This window comes from Melospiza georgiana, chromosome 1 (assembly GCF_028018845.1).
Source record: "Melospiza georgiana isolate bMelGeo1 chromosome 1, bMelGeo1.pri, whole genome shotgun sequence".
Classification (NCBI taxonomy): domain Eukaryota; kingdom Metazoa; phylum Chordata; class Aves; order Passeriformes; family Passerellidae; genus Melospiza; species Melospiza georgiana.
Genome location: NC_080430.1, coordinates 154,746,350 through 154,765,557, shown reverse-complemented (window position 1 = coordinate 154,765,557; position 19,208 = coordinate 154,746,350). Strand labels below are relative to the sequence as shown.

Below are 19,208 nucleotides of genomic sequence, written 5' to 3'. Positions count from 1 at the left end.
AGGGAAATTTAGGCTGGATATTAGGAAAAAGTTTTTCATGGAAAGGGTGACAAAGTTCTGGAATGGCAGCCTGGGAAGGTGGTGGAGTCACCATCCCTGGGTGTGTTTAACAAAGCCTGGATGTGGCACTGGGTGCCAGGGCTTAGTTGAGGTGTTAAGGCTGGGTTGGACTCAATGGCCTTGAAGGTGTCTTCCACAGTGATTCTGTGATTGTGTGAGGCAGGTGTCCGCTGTGCACTCACCGTCAGCATGTTCTCAGTCAGGATGAGCTCAGACAGGTTCTCACAGTCCCCAATCGACTCTGTCATGTCTGTCAGCCTGTTCTGGTCAACCTTGAGGATGGAGAGCTGCTTCAGCTGACCTGGCCAGGGCGACAAGTTAGGTGTGAGCTGTGCCAGAGTGAAGGGTGCTGCTCTACACTCACCTGTGATCCCATCCAGGGTCACACAACCCAGCCACACAGGCTCTGCTTTTCCTCCCAGCAGGCCTGGTCACAGATGAAACACCTGCACTGTCCTGCAGAGCTCTGCTCACCTGTCCCACTCACTGCTCCTGCCCTGTATGGCTGTGTCCATGAATCCCTGATTCCCTGGCACACACAGAGCACCTGCACTGTCCTGCAGAGCTCACCTGTCCCACCCACTATGGCTGTGTCCATGAATCCCTGATTGCCTGGCACACACAGAGCACCTGCACTGCCCTGCAGAGCTCACCTGTCCCACCCACTGCTCCTGTCCATGAATCCCTGATTCCCAGGCACAGACAAAGCACCTGCACTGTCCTGCAGAGCTCTGCTCACCTGTCCCACCCACTATGGCTGTATCCATGAATCCCTGATTGCCTGGCACACACAAGTTCCTGTTTCCTGCCACGGCAGCCCTGCAGCTCCCCCAGCTGGCGGCACTCACCGATCCCATCGGGAATGCATTCCAGCAGGTTCTGTGACAGCAGCAGGTCCGTCAGGGCCACCAGCCCGCTGACCTCGTTGGGCAGCTGCTCCAGCTTGTTCTCAGACACGTCCAGGCACACCAGGCGGCGCAGGTTGCCCAGCTCCTGCACAGAGAGGAAGGCCCACGGCTCAGGGAGAGGCAGGGCTGGGGTGGGTGTGTGCTCATGGCTCAGGGAGGAGCAGGGCAGGGAAGTTTAGGAAAGTTTAGAGAAGGGAAGCGGGAAGGGAAAGGGGAAGGGTGGATGTGTGTTCATGGCTCAGGAAGCTTAAGGGAAGGGAAGGGAAGGGAAGGGAAGGGAAGGGAAGGGAAGGGAAGGGAAGGGAAGGGAAGGGAAGGGAAGGGAAGGGAAGGGAAGGGAAGGGAAGGGAAGGGAAGGGAAGGGAAGGGAAGGGAAGGGAAGGGAAGGGAAGGGAAGGGAAGGGAAGGGAAGGGAAGGGAAGGGAAGGGAAGGGAAGGGAAGGGAAGGGAAGGGAAGGGAAGGGAAGGGAAGGGAAGGGAAGGGAAGGGAAGGGAAGGGAAGGGAAGGGAAGGGAAGGGAAGGGAAGGGAAGGGAAGGGAAGGGAAGGGAAGGGAAGGGAAGGGAAGGGAAGGGAAGGGAAGGGAAGGGAAGGGAGTGCTGGGCAGACACTCACCGGTGGCAGAGCCGAGAGCTGGTTCCTGTCCAGCCACAGCTCGCGCAGGTTCGGGAGCGCACCCAGAGTGTCCGGCTGCAGAGACAGCACAGTGAGGACATCACCAGGACATCACCAGGACATCAGCCCCTCCAGGGACAGGGAGAGGCTGCTCGAGGGTGTGCAGACACAGCACTCTGCACAGCCAGGCACTGCTGTGCCTCTCACCCTGGGAGCGCACTGGGAATGTCTGGGATGGCAAACACTGACAGCATCAGCAGGGCTGTGTCAGCAGGCAAGGAGAGCTGAGCCTGCAGCACAGCTCTGGTGGAGAGCAGCTCAGGAACTGGGGCACAACGGGGCTCAGGAGAGATGCTGATTTCTGCAGCTCCCTGGCAGGAGAATGGAGCCAGGCAGGGGTCAGGCTGTGCTCCCAGGGAACAAGGGACAGGACAAACAGTCTTAAATTGTGCCAGGGGAGGTTTAGGTTGGATACTGGGAAAACTCCTCCTGGAAAGGGCTGTCCAGCCCCTGCATAGGCTGCCCTGGGCAGAGGTGGAGTCCTCACCCCTGGGGTGATTTAACAGCTGTGTGGATGTGGCACTTGGGGACATGGGTTAGTGGTGGCCTTGGCAATGCTGGGAGAGTGGCTGAACTCAGTGGTCTCAGATGGTTTTTCCAACCTAAATGATTCCGTGATTCCAGGGGGTTGGAAATTCTGGCCTTACATAAGGAATGCATCTCCTCCTCTCAGACATGAAAATGAACATTTGGGTACCACTGCCCAGCTCAAGATGACCCAGTGGCACCATCAGCTGTGACAGACACATGTGCACATCCCACAGCCCCCGAGGCAATCAGGGTTTGGAGTCTGTCCCACTGGAGCATGGCTCAGTGTCACACACCTGTTCTCACAGGTGAGCTCAGCCTGTGCACAGCTGAGCTGCACAAGCCCCGGTGCCTCCCAGCTTTCTGCCAAAACCCACACCAGAACACAAAGAGGAAGATCCAGTAACAGCTTAATCCACAGCTGCAAATTGCAGAATATCACAGGGTGGCCCCAAATGCCCAGATAACCTCAACTCAGACTGTGCCCTTGCTCTCCACATGCTGAGCCCTCCACGGAGAGAGCCCCCACACTGGGCTACCCTCACTGCCATGGGCAACATGGAGTGGCCCAGCACTGTGTGGGGCAGAAATCACATCAGAAAGCAGAAAGGCAGGAAGCTGGACGAGAAGGAAAACAGCTGGGGGCAGTGCAGGACAGAGAAGGGAAGCACAGAGTCCTGCTGGAAAGGAAAGATCCTTGGCAGCCAGACAGGAAGAATCTCCATCCCAGAGCCTGGAAAGGACAGGGCAGGCAGAGTGTGAGGCCAGCAGGACACAGGGGCTGACACATGGAGAGAAAATTCACCTGGGAATGGTGACTGGGCCATGCTGGCCAGATCAGAACCTCCCCAATAACCTGAGGGCCTGTCTCTTTGCATTGCAGGTGGAAACCCCTGCCAACCCCCCGAGCCCCTCCCCAGCAGCCCTCACCTACCAGCACTTCCAGGTCATTGCCACCGAGATCCAACTGCTCTAACTTGACAAGGAAGGAGAGGGAGCTGCGAGGCACAGGGCACAGAGAGATAAAACAAGAAATAAAGAGCGGAAGGTTAGCACCTGGGACACACATTGCACAAACCACACCATCTCCAGTAACTCCTGCAGCAGGTGGGGCAATCCTGGCCTTTCTCACGTCCCTCTGAGCCCAGCACTTTGTGGAGCTGCTCCCTTCCCCAGGCCAGACTGCTCACCCAGGGAATGGTTCAGAGGCTCCAGCAGCCCCACCAGTACCAGTTTGCCCTCTGCTCCCCCCACCACAACAACCCTGTGACTGAAAGCACAGCAGGTGAGCAGCCACACCTTCCCACGGCTGTTGCTCCCCAGCGAGGACAGGGAGCTGGGCACGGACTGACAGGCAACAGGAGGGGCTCAGCAGAGGACAGGACATGTGTGGGGGGCAAGGGGAGCACACAGCTGCAGGGAAGGGAGCAATGACAAATTCCACAGCCTTCCCCAAACAGGATGCTCGTGCTTCTGAAGAGGAAGGGAACACGACAGTGGCCTGATGTCTCGGGTGAGGGGAGTGGTACAGACAGAAGCTCACGATGAAGGCACTGCACAGGACCTGTCCTCACCCACACCAGCAGCCCTGAGCACCCCACACACCACACCTGGGGCTAGGCCAGCCCTGCAGTCCCACAAACCCATGGGGGGTTCTCATGACATGGTCCAGGTGCTCACACCTGAGTCTGACCCATCCACTCCAGCTCCAGCTCCCCCTCACTGTGTGCCAGCTGCCAGCCCTGCCCACTCCCCCAGCAGGCAACAGCTTCATTCTCCTCTTCAGGAACTGTCCAAACAAAGAAATCCCCACATTTCTCTGGAAACAGGTCCCCCTCTCAAGGCCACCCAAACCAGGGCTGTTGGGGGTGCAATAAAAGGGAACTGTCTTGCCTGTAAAAACATCTGGGCTATGCAGGAAAATGAATTTCCTGCTGCATGCAGCGGTGGATTTTGAGATAAACTCCAGCAAAGGTTTATCAGCAGTTTCACCCAGAGGACCCTGCTGCACAGCACTCCTTCACCACGAATGTGCACCAACTTTGACTCCTCTGGAGGTGAAGCAGCCCTGACTGTCCCTCTGCACCTTCATAGCCTGAATTCCCAAAACAGGAACAAGCGACCTGGGGAATCCACATCTGGGGGATCCACAGACAGCCCCGACTGTCCCTCTGCACCTTCACAGCCTGAATTCCCAAAACAGGAACAAGTGACCTGGGGAATCCACATCTGGGGGATCCACAGACAGCCCCGACTGTCCCTCTGCACCTTCACAGCCTGAATTCCCAAAACAGGAACAAGCGACCTGGGGAATCCACACTGATGACATCTGGCAAAAGGCAAGAGGTCTCAGTGTAGACCACCCTCCACCATTCCACAGGAATCCAGGAGAGCTGTCCTTCCCAAGTCTCTGGCTGCATCCCAGCTGCATGGGAGAAATGAGGGTGATCACCTGCTGCACAAGCTGCACCATTCCAGAGCTCAGTCAGTTCCAATTACATGGAATTCTGGCAAACAAAGGTCACTGCAAGATGGACCTTTCAAAAAGCTCTACAACAACAAAATACCAAAAGGACCTTGATGCATTTTGCTGCTCCAAACTCTCAGCATTGAAGCCCACCTATCTATTCACTAGGCTCAGGAACCCTGGCAACAAAGCACCAGCCATTTCTTGTTTAAGTCATTCTCCTCTTTGGCAAGGCCCCCTGACCTCATTTAGAGCTGTTTTTGTGCAGCCAGTCAGCCAAGGACCTGAGGCAGAGAACCCCACAGCATCACTGAAAGGGGTTTGGCCATGGCCTGCCATCCTGTACTCGACTGACACCTCTGATCAGAACCACCTTGGCCTTCAAGATCCATGTTCTACTTCTGGAAATCACCCCAAAATTCTATTTGGGGAATTGGGGAGTGTCGTGGTTTGAAAAATGACAAGGAAAGATGAAAAGAAGCTGAATTTGCATTACAGAGTGAGTATCAAACCTGCATTAACCTTCCAGTGAAAACACCAAAATCTCACAGCACACTACCAGCAGCCTGCTGGATGGCACCCAAATCTACCAAAGGGCGACTGGGAGCACTGGGCAAGAGAGATCTACCCAGAAACCCAGCACTGGGCAGGAGAGATCTCCCCCAAAACCCAGCACTGGGCAGCAGAGATCTCCCCAAATACCCAGCACTGGGCAAGAGATATCTTCCCAAACACCCAGCACTGGGCAGGAGAGATCTCCCCCAAAACCCAGCACTGGCCAGGAGAGATCTCCCCAAAAACCCAGCACTGGGCAGGAGAGATCTCCCCAAAAACCCAAGGGCTGTGGCCACAGACTGAATTCTCAAGACTCCAGAGACTTGGTGGCTCTGAGATGGCCAAAAGCTACTGGGAGTAACTTCTCTGCTGTGGTGTTGATGGATTTCTAGGATGAGGTGAGAGATGAGAATTTGACTCCAAGTTCTCAGAAGGTTGATTTAGTATTTTATGACATTATATTATATTAAAAGAAAATATATACTAAAACTATACTAAATAAAGAGAAAGGATACAGACAGAAGAATGAATAATAAAAACTTGTGACTCCTCAGAGTCTGACACAGCTGGCTATGATTGGTTATTAAGACAACACAATTCACATGGAACCCATGAAAGAATCACCTACCACATTCTAAAGCAGCAAAACACAAGGAGAAGCAATCAGATAATTATCATTTACATTTTTCTCTGAGGCTCCTCAACTTCCCAGAAGAAATCCTGGTGAAGGGATTTTTCAGAAAACATCACAGTGACACTCTGCAGTTTGGAAGCCCAGCCCTGGATGAAGCTGCTGCACCCTTTGCTGACATGGGGTCAGCCAGCTGTGTGAGCACCAGGACAGGAACAGACACAAGAGCAGCCACACCAGGACCCCAACTCCTCTGCTTGCCACTTCTCAGCCCACAATAAGCGTCCAAGGCCAGGCTGGACGAGGCTTGGAGCTCCCTGCACCTTGGAAAGTGTCCCTGCCCAAGGCAATAATGGGCTGGAACATCATGAGCCTTAAGGTCCTTTCCAACCCAAACCATCCTGGGGTTCCATGATAAGGAGCTCTAATCCCTGCCCAAGGCAATGGGCTGGAATGTGATGAGCCTTGAGGTCCCTTCCAAGCCAAACCACCTGCGGCTCCAGAATAAGGAGCTCTAACCCAGATTGCCCTGTGTGGTGACACTCCACATGGGACCATCTCAGCTGTCCCCTCCTGTCACCTTTCTGTGACAGGGTCACTGCTGGGCACAAGGGATGTGCTGGCTGGCATCAGACCAGGCCATTTGTGATTCTGATCTGTGCTCCTACAGGGGTAGTGCCAGCAGACAAACTGAGCTCCTGCCAGGAGCTGTAATCTGAGGACAGGTGTGACAGCAGCTGCACACATCACACCTTTCCTGAGGAGCTCAGGTGGCCCCAAAACAGCTGCTGCTCAAAAAGAACTGCAAGAGAGCTGTGAGGATAGCTGTGACAGCAGCTGCACACATCACACCTTCCCTGAGGGGTTCAGGTGGCCCCAAAACAGCTGCTGCTCAAGAAGGAGTCAGCAGAATCCTTTCAGTGACTCCAAGGTAAGCTGGGGGAATCATCAGTGGGATGCATGAGCAGGCAGGCCATGAGCTGACAGAGCTGCTGGAGGGCAGAAAACTCAACAAACTCTGATAGAGCCAGAGCAAAGACTGAAGTAGCAACTGGGCAGTTCTCCACGTCCATCCACCTGAGAGCATCACCTCCACCATGAACCATGTTCCCTGCCAGGAACTCATCCCTATCCCTGACTCCAGCACATGGAACAACACTTACCTCTTCTCCCTTGCTGGCTTAGCTTTGCTGCAGGGGAGGCAGTTATCCCACCCAGATATAAACAGGAGGGATATCCAACAGAACAGATGTCAGGAGCAAAATGGACCCTTCAGCTGTGCTCCTCAAATCCTGTGCACAGAGCTCCTCCTACACACCCATCCACAGTTTTCTCTTTCTTTCCAAAATAATCCACCCTGCTCCAGCTCTTCAGGAAAAATGGGGTTCTCACTATTTCCAGCAGCTGTTTTTGGGAGCCCTGCCTATTCTAAACCAATCCTTACACAGGCTGAGTGCAGGCTCTGAACATCCTTTGCTACTCTTCAGCCCTGCACCATCCTCTCCCTCCTCGCCCCAATTTAAGGAAATCCAGCAAGGTGCAGCCAATTTGTGCCCAGTCTGAGCCCTCCCCAGCCAGGTGATGGTGCCTGCCCTGGTCCCTGAGGGAGCAGCAGGAAGGACCAGGCAGGAGACTCCTGCAGCCCCCAGACAGACACTCACGTGGGGAGAGTCTTTAGCAGGTTCTCACGCAGCTCCAAAGTCACCAGGTTTGCCAAACTGCAAGAGAAAAGGGAGCAAGAAAGCCAGGTTCACTGGACAGGGCTCAGGGATAGCAGGGGCTGCTCATGTCCCTTCCCTTGGAACCACCCCTGGTGTCCTGTGCAATGCATGGGTGTGCACACGTGGATGGAGATGTGAACAGACACATGATGAAAATGGCTCTGTGGACACAGGTGCTTGCTGCAGCCACAAGGAACAACACTGTGCCCACACTCAGGACAAGGAACACGCTGCCACAACAGGACTGCCTGCCCAGAAAGGTCAAACCCCTCTCATGAGGAAGGGCAAACCCCATGGGAGAGGCACTGCACCCCACAAGGCCACTGGCCAGCAGCACAAATCTGAATCAAACATCATCAGGCAGCTCACACCTGCTTGGAAAGGGGAAAGGGGCAAAGGGGCAAATGAGAACACAGGGAAAACTGGACTGAGGAGACTGGATCAATCCTTGCTGTGCCACAAACCCCAGCAAGGAGCAGAACCTCAGTAGGAAGGTGTTTTAACAACCCTGGCTTGTCCCTGCAGGTGCTGCCACTGTCCTGGTGCCAGCAGCAAGGTGTCCCCAGCCCAGCCCTCCCCAGAACAGGCCATACTCACTTCCCAATGTCAGTGGGGAGGCTCTGCAGGGACACATCGTTCAGGGCCAGGTGGCCCAGGCTCCGGAGCTGGGTGAAGCCCTCAGGCAGCCTGTGAGAACATGAACAGACTCCATTAATGCTGTGTGCAAAGCACACAATGCCCCAAAACACTAATATCCACAAAAGCCAATCTCATCCCAGCTTGCATCAACGTGTGGAAAGGAGAACAGGAGCCATCACCAACCCTGGCTGCTGATCCAGGACAAGCTCTGCTTCCCAGAGCACAAAACCCACCTGCACCAGACATTACCTGTCCAGGATGGCAAACCCAGCCCTGCAGTACCTGAGCACAAATCCCAGTCTAAACCCTGCCATGGGAGCATTTACTTGAGGAAAAGGATTCCAAGTGCCCAAAACAAAGGATATCCCTGCAGATGGCATTGCAGCACTCCCCAGGGCCAGGCACCATCACAACACACCCAAGGTGTGACAGAACAGGGAAAAGCCCTGGAAGGAAATTCCTGGAGGAAATTGCTCTGCAGGCAGCTCATACAGATCCCTCAGCACCCACCCCCCAACTCATCTGACCTTGAGCAGAAAAGCTCTGACAAATAACTCCTGGTGCAGAAGTGCTGGTCACTCCTGTGGTGCAGGGATTGTCACCAACAGGGAAGCTTGTCCCGCTGCAGCAGGGCCTGGCCCCAGGAGAGGGAGCAGAGTTAATGTGCCTCAAACCTGGGCAGCACCTGCCCTGAGCACAAAGGGACACCTGGGGCCACACAGGGACCCTGCAGCTGGACACCAGTGCCTGGAAATTTGGCTCACTGAGGCACGGGAGCCACACCGGATCCCAAATTCATGCATTAAAAGCTCCAGAGTACTGAAGGACAATTCCTGCTTGGGCACAGCTCTGGGCACTGAGATAAGAGGGGTACAAAGCATAGCTGTCCTTAGTTCTGAATAACAGAGAGGTGGAAAAGGGGCTAAGAGGGGGCAAAAAGGGCAGAGAGTGGGGCCCAAAAGGGGCTCTGGGGTGCAGAGCATTGCATGCAGGCTTTTTCTGCTCTGCAGCACAAGTCCTTATCCATTCAGGTTTGTGACCAGTGCAAAGAAAGCAACAAACTCATTGCAAGAGGACAGAAGTCCTCACTGCTGGCACCAGTACAACAGCAGCTCAACACTCACAGCCCCAGGCCCCGAGGATGGAGCTCACTCAGCTCCTCCAGCACCAAGTGTTCCAATGCCAGGAGAGTGCCAGGAACACTTCCAGTGCCAGAAGAGTGCCAGGAACACTTCCAGTGCCAGGAGAGCGGACACTGCAGCTTTGGAAGAGGCAGGGCAACTCCAGCCTTGGCTTCACAAGGACAAAATTATAAAATGAAGATCAGAGAAAGCCAGGCACAATGTGCAATCCCAGTTCTCCCTCTCAGCTGGACTAATGGGCTGCATGTGCCTTCCTACCTGGAGAGAGGATTCCCACTGAAGTCTGCAATTTCCAGGGATTTGCAGAACTTGATGCTCTCAGGAATTTCTGGAATGTCTGGAAAAAAACAGGTGAAAGAACAAAAGAGGCATGAGAAAACGGGACAGCAGTTAGTGGTGGCAGCCTGAGACGCAGCAGCACAAGCCCAGCCAGAGCTGAGGAGCGCTGAGGGCGAGGAGGGCACAGCTTCCCCCCAGCACGAGGGCACGGTGGGGTTTGGGCACTGCTGCTGCCCAGCTCTGGGCTCACCGTTGCGGGAGATGTCCAGCTCCACCAGCTGCATGAAGTTGGCCACCTCGGGGGGCAGCCTCTGGATCTCATTGTCGCTCAGGCCCAGCTTGCGCAGGTTCAGGAGCCTGAAGAAAGGCTGGCACAAAGGGACACAACGGGGTCAGCAGCAGCAACTCTGGCGTCAACACCACATCCTCATCTCAGGGGAAGCCTCAGCATCCCCCCTGAGAGCCTGCCTGCTCCCACCACCCCATCCCACCAGGGGCAGCCACTGCATGGATCAGAACCCCCATGAAGGGATTCTTGCATTTGTGGGGTGACCCAACAAAGGTGAGGAATGATGAATCTGACTCCATGTTCTTAGAGGGCTAATTTATTATTTTACAATCTATATTATATTAAAGAATACTATACTAAAGAATACAGAAAGGATACAGACAGAAGGCTAAAAGATACTAGCAAAAAACTCATGACTCTCCAGAGCCTCACACAACTTGGCCGTAATTGGCCAATAGTAAACACAATTCACATGAAACCAATGAAACCTGTTGCTAAACAATGTCCAAACACATTCCAAAGCAGCAAAACACAGGAGAAGCAAATCAGATAATTATGGTTTTCATTTTTCTCTGAGGCTTCCCAGCTTCCCAGGAGAAGAATCCTGGGCAAGGGGATTTTTCAGAAAATATGATGGTGACAAGGGATGGGGGTACAAGAAAAAAGGCATGAATGAGTTCAGGTTGATCATTCGTTTAGCATCTGGGACCCCACTGCTCTCCTCCCTCCTGCACAGGACACAGACCAGACATTCCCTGTTTCCTACAATAACAGCTCCCCTCAGGCTCTGAAGCCCAGCACCACAGGGAGGTCACCTAGAGCAGCTTGCAGCAGTCACCTGAGTTTGTGGGGCAGGTTCAGAGGACCAACAAAGGAGAAACACAGGAGAGCAGCAGCCCAGAGAGCTGTTCCTGCTGCTGCACAGCATGTTTGGTGAGGACTTCAGGGGCAGGTCCCCACACCATCAGGGACAGGCTTGTGGCCCTTGTGCCAGGTGGGAAAGGCACAGGTGAGCTGTCAGCACGGCCCCAGGTAACACTGAACTAAACAAGGCATAAAAACTCCTTTCTAGAAACACCACAGCCATGGGAACGGTGGCTGGAAGGGCCCTCACAACATCTGACTTTTTCACACATCCCTCGGCGCTCCCAGAAGTCCATCAGCTGCAAATGGGAAATTCCAGGATCCACCAATCACTCCTCCAAGTCACCACAGCCCCAGCGAGCTCAGTAAACACAATGGACTGTAATTATCAACTGACCACATACTGCAGCTGATCCTAACCACTGCCAGAGGTCAGCTCCTGGACAGGATGGGAACCAGGGCTGGGGTGTTCGCTGCATTTCCTGGAGTGTTTCTGAGCGCTGGGAACAACAAACAACAACGTGGGGCCACTGCAGAAACCGCTCACAAGTGACCGAGGACAAACTCAGGTCTGGGCAGGGACAGGCACAGGCCATGTCTAAATTACATCACCCCGTGTTTGTCCCCAGCAGAGGCAGGGAGGGGCCACAGCAGCACAGGAGAGGCAACCCTGGGGTCATCCTGAGGTCCCAAAGCACGGCCAGGGTCAGGGCTCCTCCTGCAGCCCACACTGACAGGGACCAGACCAGAGCAGGCACTGAGCCCCCCTCCTCAGGTGCCTTTCCAGGAGCTGCTAGGCACAGCTCCCCAGGAACTCCTGGTGCCTTTCCAGGTGCCCACCTGCACAGGAGCTGCTGGGCAGGGCTCAACAGGAACTCCTGGTGCCTTTCCAGGTACCCTTCCAGGTGCCCACCTGCACAGGAGCTGCTGGGCAGGGCTCAACAGGAACTCCTGGTGCCTTTCCAGGTGTCCACCTGCACAGGAGCTGCTGGGCAGGGCTCAACAGGAACTCCTGGTGCCTTTCCAGGTGTCCACCTGCACAGGAGCTGCTGGGCACAGCTCCCCAGGAACTCCTGGTGCCTTTCCAGGTACCCTTCCAGGTGCCCACCTGCACAGGAGCTGCTGGGCAGGGCTCAACAGGAACTCCTGGTGCCTTTCCAGGTGTCCACCTGCACAGGAGCTGCTGGGCAGGGCTCAACAGGAACTCCTGGTGCCTTTCCAGGTGCCCACCTGCACAGGAGCTGCTGGGCAGGGCTCAAACAGGAACTCCTGGTGCCTTTCCAGGTGCCCACCTGCACAGGAGCTGCTGGGCAGAGCTCCCCAGGAACTCCTGCAGGTACCTCCAGGTGTGGAGTACCCCCAACACTGCAGGAAACGAGCACAGAGCAGAGCAAAGGAGGAGCAAACAGAACCCTGAGAAGATGCACAGGGGAGCTGCTCCCCCTCCTGCAGTGACCACCACGAGCTGTGCAGGTGTACCTGGAGCAGTTTCTGCACACAGCCAAGGCTCTGCAGCTCCAATCCCACAGGACACACTGCTGGGCTCAGGTGTGTGTCTGAGGGGCACAAACCCCAGCACAGCCCCTGCTGCTCTCCTGCTCCCACTCTGCACAGGGGTGTGATCAGGGATGGACAGCACTGACGGGAAATTCACACCTCTGATGTCCTAAAGGACCATAATAACTGTGCAATGAGTAAATAAATTTAAAGATAACCCCTCTCACCAGCTCATCAGTGGTCCTGTTTAGCTCAGTTTATCTCATGCAGACCAGCTCAGTGAAAAGGAAGTGGGTGAAAGTCTCAATGACAACAAAGGTCCAGGGGAGCAGGAGTTTACAGACTTGATTTGCTATTGTTTCCTAGAGCCTTCTCCTAATTTTAGAATGCAAGGAAATTCCAGACAAGACATGGTGCTGGCCTGCCAGAGTCTGCACACTGGAAAACAACCACAGGGGCTGAGCACTGCTGCCCAGGGCACAGGTGGCCTCAGAACACATCTCCACACTTTTAAAGGACAATTTAGGTGTATTAAATGAATAAACCCAGGCTGCATGTGGTGCAGCAGCTCCCAGCTCCTTCCTTTTCCTTAGAAAAAAGGTTTCTGAACCCCCTGGCACTGCCAGAGCTGGGCACAGCCCACGTGCAGAGCTGCAGGAGCTGCGTCCCCGTGGCAGAATCACTTACACTTACACCCGAATAAAACATGTAGATGTGACAACAAGCAAAATCAGCCAACAGCCATCAGTGGTAGCCAGAAAAACAAAACATGAGAACTGCAGTGTTTTCATTCACTGCATGCACTGCATGCCTGAATGCAGGTTTTATGTTTGCCAAAGAGAGATGGCAAGAGGATGTGACCAAGAGCTGCAAACGCTGCCTCTGGCATGAATTTCCATGTCATTTCCAGCTCAGTGTTCTGGGAGCTGAAGCCTTCAGCTCAGCCAACAACTCAAAGCAAAGGCTGCACAGGAGATTCACTTGTGACACTTGAAAGTGAGAACAAAATGATTTTAAAATTCTTACTAGAACTAAGAGTGAAATCTTGATTACATGTCTCTGCAGACTGGCAATTATCCCTTTTGCTAATCAAAGCTTATCCCAATTCCCAGAGCTGACAAAGCAAACCCCTGGATTTGGCACCACATTTAAAGAGAAACTCCCCCCAACTTCAATGTTTTCTGATATATAAAATAAAATATCACCCAATCTGCCCAACCCAGATCCCTCAGTGTCCAAACTGGACTCAGAGTAGATTAAAAACAGAAGTTTGAAAAAAAAGGTAAGCCCAATCTCTCCCTGTTTCCTGGCAGCCCAAAGCCCACAAGGACCAGCACAGAAAAATTCCAGCACACAGGAATCCAGAACCAGCACAGAAAAATTCCAGCACACAGGAATCCAGAATCAGCGCAAGAATATTCCAGCATCTCAGAGTGTGATGGAAGTTATCACTAACAAAAATACCCTAAAAACATAAGAGCAGCTGGGTGTAACTGGGGGAAAAAGCCTTTGCAAAGCAGGGTGCACTACAAAGATATTCTCTGTTGAAGCATGGGAGTATTCACAGGGTAGATAAGGCAGAAAACAGCTACAAAACTGTCCTGCAATGCAAATTCAGGGACATAAGCTCTTAAAATGCCCGCAGCAGACACAGTGCAGCCAACTGGAAATACATTAAATAGTTATTAATTAGGGACAGGTATAAAGAGTTTGTAAAGAACCATATGCCAAAAGATAAGAAATGCTCCACAAAATGACAACACTGCAAAAAAAGCCAGAAAACTGTGAAATTCAGGCTCCTCAGCAGGTGTAACATCCTCCCTCAGCAGCCCCTTGAGAGCCAAATGTATGCAAACACATTCAAGTGTTTCGCTAAGTTCTGAAACTAAATTAACTTTAAAAAAGACAAAAGGCGGCAACCTAGACCCATGGCTTTTCCACTCAAAAGGGACTGAGCTATGAGCAGATATAATATCCTTCCAATCCTTTGTGTATCACAGACCTCCATCGCAGAGCCATGCAATAATTCATGGTGGAAGGTACCTGGGAGATCTGCAGTGCAGCTCCTGCTCAGGACAGGATGAGGATGAGGCCAGGGCAGGCTGCTCAAACCATAGGGGATGGCCCAAAATGCCTCTGGGCCCTGGCTCCACCACATGCCCTCCTCCCAGGGCAGCCTCTCGGCCCCAGTGAAACCAATAAAACCCCTCAAACACCCCTCACTGCTGCTGCCAGTCACACACTGAGTGTGGTCAGCATCACCCATGGGATGGAACCAGTAGAATTTGGCCAAACCCCACCCAGTGACACCCCACAATCTCTCCACATCCACAAGTCCCACAGCTCCTCTCTACAGACCTGCCTCTTCCTTTCTGCATCCTGTCCTTGGCACAGGGTGGGATTTTTCCCCCTAAACTGGAGATTGGACACACCTGGTACTGGGATTTCAGTGCTGAACTCTGTTTTGACTGGAAGGTATGTGACGGCAGCTTTGGGGGGCCAAACCATAGAAAGGTTTGGGTAGAAAGGGACCTTCAAGATCACCCAATCCCACTTGCTGCTATGGGCAGGGACACCTTTCACTGTCCCAGACTGCTCCAAACCCCACCCAGCCTGGCCTTGGACATTTCCAGGGATGGGGCAGCCACAGTGTCTCTGGGCATCCTGTGCCAGGGCCTCCCCACCCTGCCAGGGAACAATTCCTGCCCAATATCCCATTCATCCCTGCCCTCTGGCAGCGGGGAGCCATTCCCCTGGTGCTGTCCCTCCAAGCCCTTGTGCAAAGTCCCTCTCCAGCTTTCCTGCAGCCCCTGCAGGTACTGAAAGCCTGCACTAAGGTCTCCTAGAGCTCTCTCTTCTCCAGCTGAACAATCCCAAGTGTCTCAGCTTTTCATCACTGGAGAGGTGCTCCAGCCCTCTAATCATCCCTGTGGCCTGCTCTGGGCCCGTTCCAACTGGCTGATTTATGCAGGAGTGACAAAGGATGAAACCCCACGCAATTATTAGCGAGCCGTCTGATCCAGAGTATTGCATTTGACATCAGTTCATGGAAGAGGAAAACCCAGTGCTGACAGCAGGGTCACACAGTGACAGCCAAAGCTGTGCCCAAAATGAGCCTGTCCAGGCAAGCCCCTGCAGCAGCCAAGCACCGTGTCCAGTTCTCGGCCCTCAGTTTGGGGAGGATGGTGAGATGCTTGAGCACATCCAGAGGAGGCAACGAGGCTGGAGAGGGGCTGGGAACACAAACCCCGTGAGGAGCGTTTGAAGGAGCTGGGGGTGCTCAGCCTGGAGAAGAGGAGGAACACAAACCCCATGAGGAACGTTTGAAGGAGCTGGGGGTGCTCAGCCTGGAGAAGAGGAGGCTTAGAGGTGACCTTATTGCTCTCTACACCTTCCTGAGGGGAGGCTGCAGAAAGGGGTGGGGTCGGTCTCTCCCACTGGGCAGCACTGACAGAACCAGAGGACACAGTCTCAAGCTACATCAGGAAAGGTACAGGTTGGGTATTAGGAAGAAATTTTTCACTGAAAGAACAATAAAGCCCTGGAATGCTCTTCCCCAGGGAGGTGGCAGAATCACCATCTCTGGATGTGTTTAAAAAAAGCCTGGACATGGCACTTGGTGCTATAGTCAAGGTGTTAGGGCATGGGCAGAGGTCTCTTGCAAGCTCATTATTCTGTGGTTCTGTGAAGCAGAGCCAGCCCAGCCATGCTCACTCTCATGGGGAGGCCAGTCCTGCCCCAGGAACATTCCCACACCCCACTCTGGGCTGGCCTGGTGTTACCCACAGGAACAGGCTCAGCCGGTTTGGGAACCAGACACGCTGGGAGCAGCACACGCAGCCTGCCCTGGCACACTCACCTTTGGCTCCTGCCGAGCAGGGGAACACCTGGGCAGCCCCAGGCACCCACGGCTGACCCTGCACGTGATCCTCCAGCATGGCCAACGCCCACTGGCACAGCTGGCCAGCCAGCAAGGGGCACCAAAGTCCCTGTCCCTGGGGAACCGCGAGGTGTGCCTGTACCTCAGGCAGGGCACAGCTCCAGGCCCACAGGGAAGCAGAGTGCTCCTGGGAGGAAGGAGATGCCCATCTGAGCCAGGAACAACCCAAGGTGTGCCTGCACCTCAGGCAGGGCAGGGCACAGCTCCAGGTCCACAGCAGAGTGCTCCCAGGAGGAAGGAAATGCCCACCTGAGCCAGGAACAACCCTCTGCCCTCATAACCCAGCGTGGCACAATGGGCCAGCACCAGCAGCATGGATGGGTGACACTGGAGGAGGCACTGGCCAAGCTCAGGATGAGATGAGCTACTCCTGAGCAGGGACAACAGGACCCCTGTGCTGTCATTATGTATCAAGAGTTCTATTGTCATTACATTGCAAATGTTCCATATTGCTAGAGTTTCATACCTCCTCGATGTTTCTTGTAGGCAGCTCCTCTAGCACTGACTCCTCCTTGTCCTTGCAGCAGCCAACTGACTCTAGATCCCACCAATCCACTCTTTTATAACACTGTTCTTATTGGCTACAGGTGTGGCCTGTTAACATCAGGCCTGCTCCTAATCTTTAGTAGCTGGTTCAGCTGCAACTCTTTAGGGGACAAGATTAGATTCTGTACCACCTTCATTTACCCATACTGAATCCCCCTACACCCCTTCCTCACTCCCTGCACGGGGAAACAACTGTCCTGCTCCAAACCTGCCCCAGAGACTGAACCTGTCCTCAGCCTGGAGCAGCACCAGGGAGGCATCCCAGGCCCTGCAGGCTCCAGAACGGAGCTGCCAGGCATGTCCAGACAGCAGGGGATGTTCTGGAGAGCCAACAGCCCCAGAATTGCACAGGGACAGGCTGTCAGGGACAGCAGCTCACTCCAGAAGGCAACCTGCAGCACAGAGATCCATGCAGATCCACGCAGGAGGTGAGCCTGGAAGGGACCTGCTGTCCCAGGTGGTCCAAGCTCTGCTCAGAGAGAGGTCAGCTACAGCCCCTGGGGCAGGATGTGCACACACAGCAATGCCTTGAGACATGCACACACATCAGAGTCACATGTGACATGTATTCACACAGCAGTCACATAAGACATGTACACACACAGCAGAATCACATGTGACGTGTACACACAGCAGTCACACACATGCACACACACCAGAGTCACATGTGACATGCATACACACAGCAGTCACACACATGCACACACACACAGAGTCACATGTGACATGCATACACACAGCAGTCACACACATGCACACACACACCAGAGTCACATGTGACGTGTACACACAGCAGTCACACACATGTACACACACAGCAGAATCACACATGACATGTACACACAGCAGTCACATGCGACATGCACACACAGCAGTCAGACACATGCACACACACACCAGAGTCACATGTGACATGCATACACACACAGCAGAATCTCAAAGGGCCCTCTAAGCCCATTCTCTGTCCTTAAGGAACCATCTGCAGCAGGTTCCATCCCCTCCCTGCCGTGACCAAGCCTCCAAGTTGTGTTTGTCCAGCTGACGTGATGCGTCTGTGAAGCTCCCAGCAAGAGTGCTGAGGCTGCAGCAGAGCCCCAGGACATGAACAAAGGGCTGCTGGGGCTGTGAGGTGACCTAAGAGAAGCACAGTGCCCAGTGATGCCAGGAATTCAGACACCACCCCCACATCTCCCTCCTGCTGCAGCTGATGCTTGGCAGAGCCTTGGTCCGCCCCCCACTCACTCATTCAGCCAGACCAAGAGGTGGAAAATGAAAAAGGGAGAAAGGACAATGGATAAAAGGCTCAGGACAAACCCTCTGAGCCACCACTCAGCTATGCCATTTCCCAGAAACAGCAAAGTCCCAAGGGCAGGCCTGGAAAGCCAGCCATGAGGACTGGGGACAGAGAGGCAGCCTGGCTGTGGGGTGACAGTGCTGGGCCACCACAGCCACCCCCACGCTGGCCCAGGGGGCTGCTGCAGCTGCTCTGGCAGGGGGGAACAGGCTGCAGGCCTGGAACCCCCTGATGGAGCATGGCAGGGTCAGGGACAGAGCCACCGAGCTCCCTGGCAGCCCGCTGGTGTCTGCAGCAAGCTCCGAGCCCTGTGCCCATCCCTGTGCCCACAAAGGCAACACCAGCCTGGGTGCTCCTGCACACCTGCAGGACATGCACCTGCACTGCCAGGGAAACACAGAAAGTGTCTGGCTGCTGAGCCTGGCTCCTGAAAAACACCAAATGTGACTGCATGCAGGCTGATCCCCCCTCCCAGGCCAGCACCACCACTCTTTCCCAAACCTTTGTTTTCCTGAGGCTACAAAAAAAGGGTTTCTGGCCTAAGCAGGGCTAAGCTCCAGCTCTCCCTTCACCTGGTGTCTAATCTCATCATGCCATGGAAAGGGAGCCAGGATATAGGGGAGTCTTTGTTCCCCAGCATCACCTCGTGCTCCCCATGTTCTCACCTGTACCTGTGAAGAGAGGTACAGACAGAGAGGAGGACAGACAGACAAACAGCTGGGCTCCTCCATGGAGAAGGAGCCATGCTGTGCTCAGCACAGCTTGTGGAGCTGCCTTGGCCCCAGGACCCTCCTGCCAAGAGCAGACACAAAGCGGGGGCTGCCCAGTGTCCCCACAGGCTCTGGGGACATCCTTCCCCCAGCCCAGCAGCTTTAGGCAGGTTCCAGTGCAGAACCTCTGCAGGTACCAAACAGCAGCACTGCTGGAGCAGAGCAGGACACGTGCCAGGGGAAGAGGAGGCCAGCACCAGCCTAACCACAGAGCTACAACAATGCCACACTCAGGCCAAGGGCTCTGGAAGCAGGTGGTGACAATTTGCACAGCTGGAATCAGGAACAGGCTCTACACCACAAGCACACAATCGGTGAATATTTCCACAGCTGGAATCAGGAACAGGCTCTACACCACAAGCACACAATCTTGGCTCTGGAATAGGACAGAGACTCTGCTCCTG

General features: G+C 54.2%; 1 protein-coding gene across 14 annotated transcripts in view; it reads right to left on the bottom strand.

Annotated features, from left to right (window-relative positions):
• SCRIB (scribble planar cell polarity protein) overlaps positions 1-19,208 on the bottom strand; it is a 131,224-nt gene that overhangs the window by 97,721 nt on the left and 14,295 nt on the right. For 13 of the 14 annotated variants that reach the window (XM_058020166.1, XM_058020215.1, XM_058020261.1 and 10 more), the window contains exons 2-9: positions 9,855-9,972; positions 9,584-9,662; positions 8,142-8,231; positions 7,485-7,541; positions 3,105-3,168; positions 1,583-1,657; positions 909-1,053; positions 243-361 (exon numbers count right to left, since the gene is read on the bottom strand). In XM_058020166.1, coding sequence (XP_057876149.1) covers positions 243-361; positions 909-1,053; positions 1,583-1,657; positions 3,105-3,168; positions 7,485-7,541; positions 8,142-8,231; positions 9,584-9,662; positions 9,855-9,972 — 747 coding nt within the window. The remainder of the gene's footprint in view (positions 1-242; positions 362-908; positions 1,054-1,582; positions 1,658-3,104; positions 3,169-7,484; positions 7,542-8,141; positions 8,232-9,583; positions 9,663-9,854; positions 9,973-19,208) is intronic. The other variant, XM_058020208.1, reaches the window with a different exon arrangement.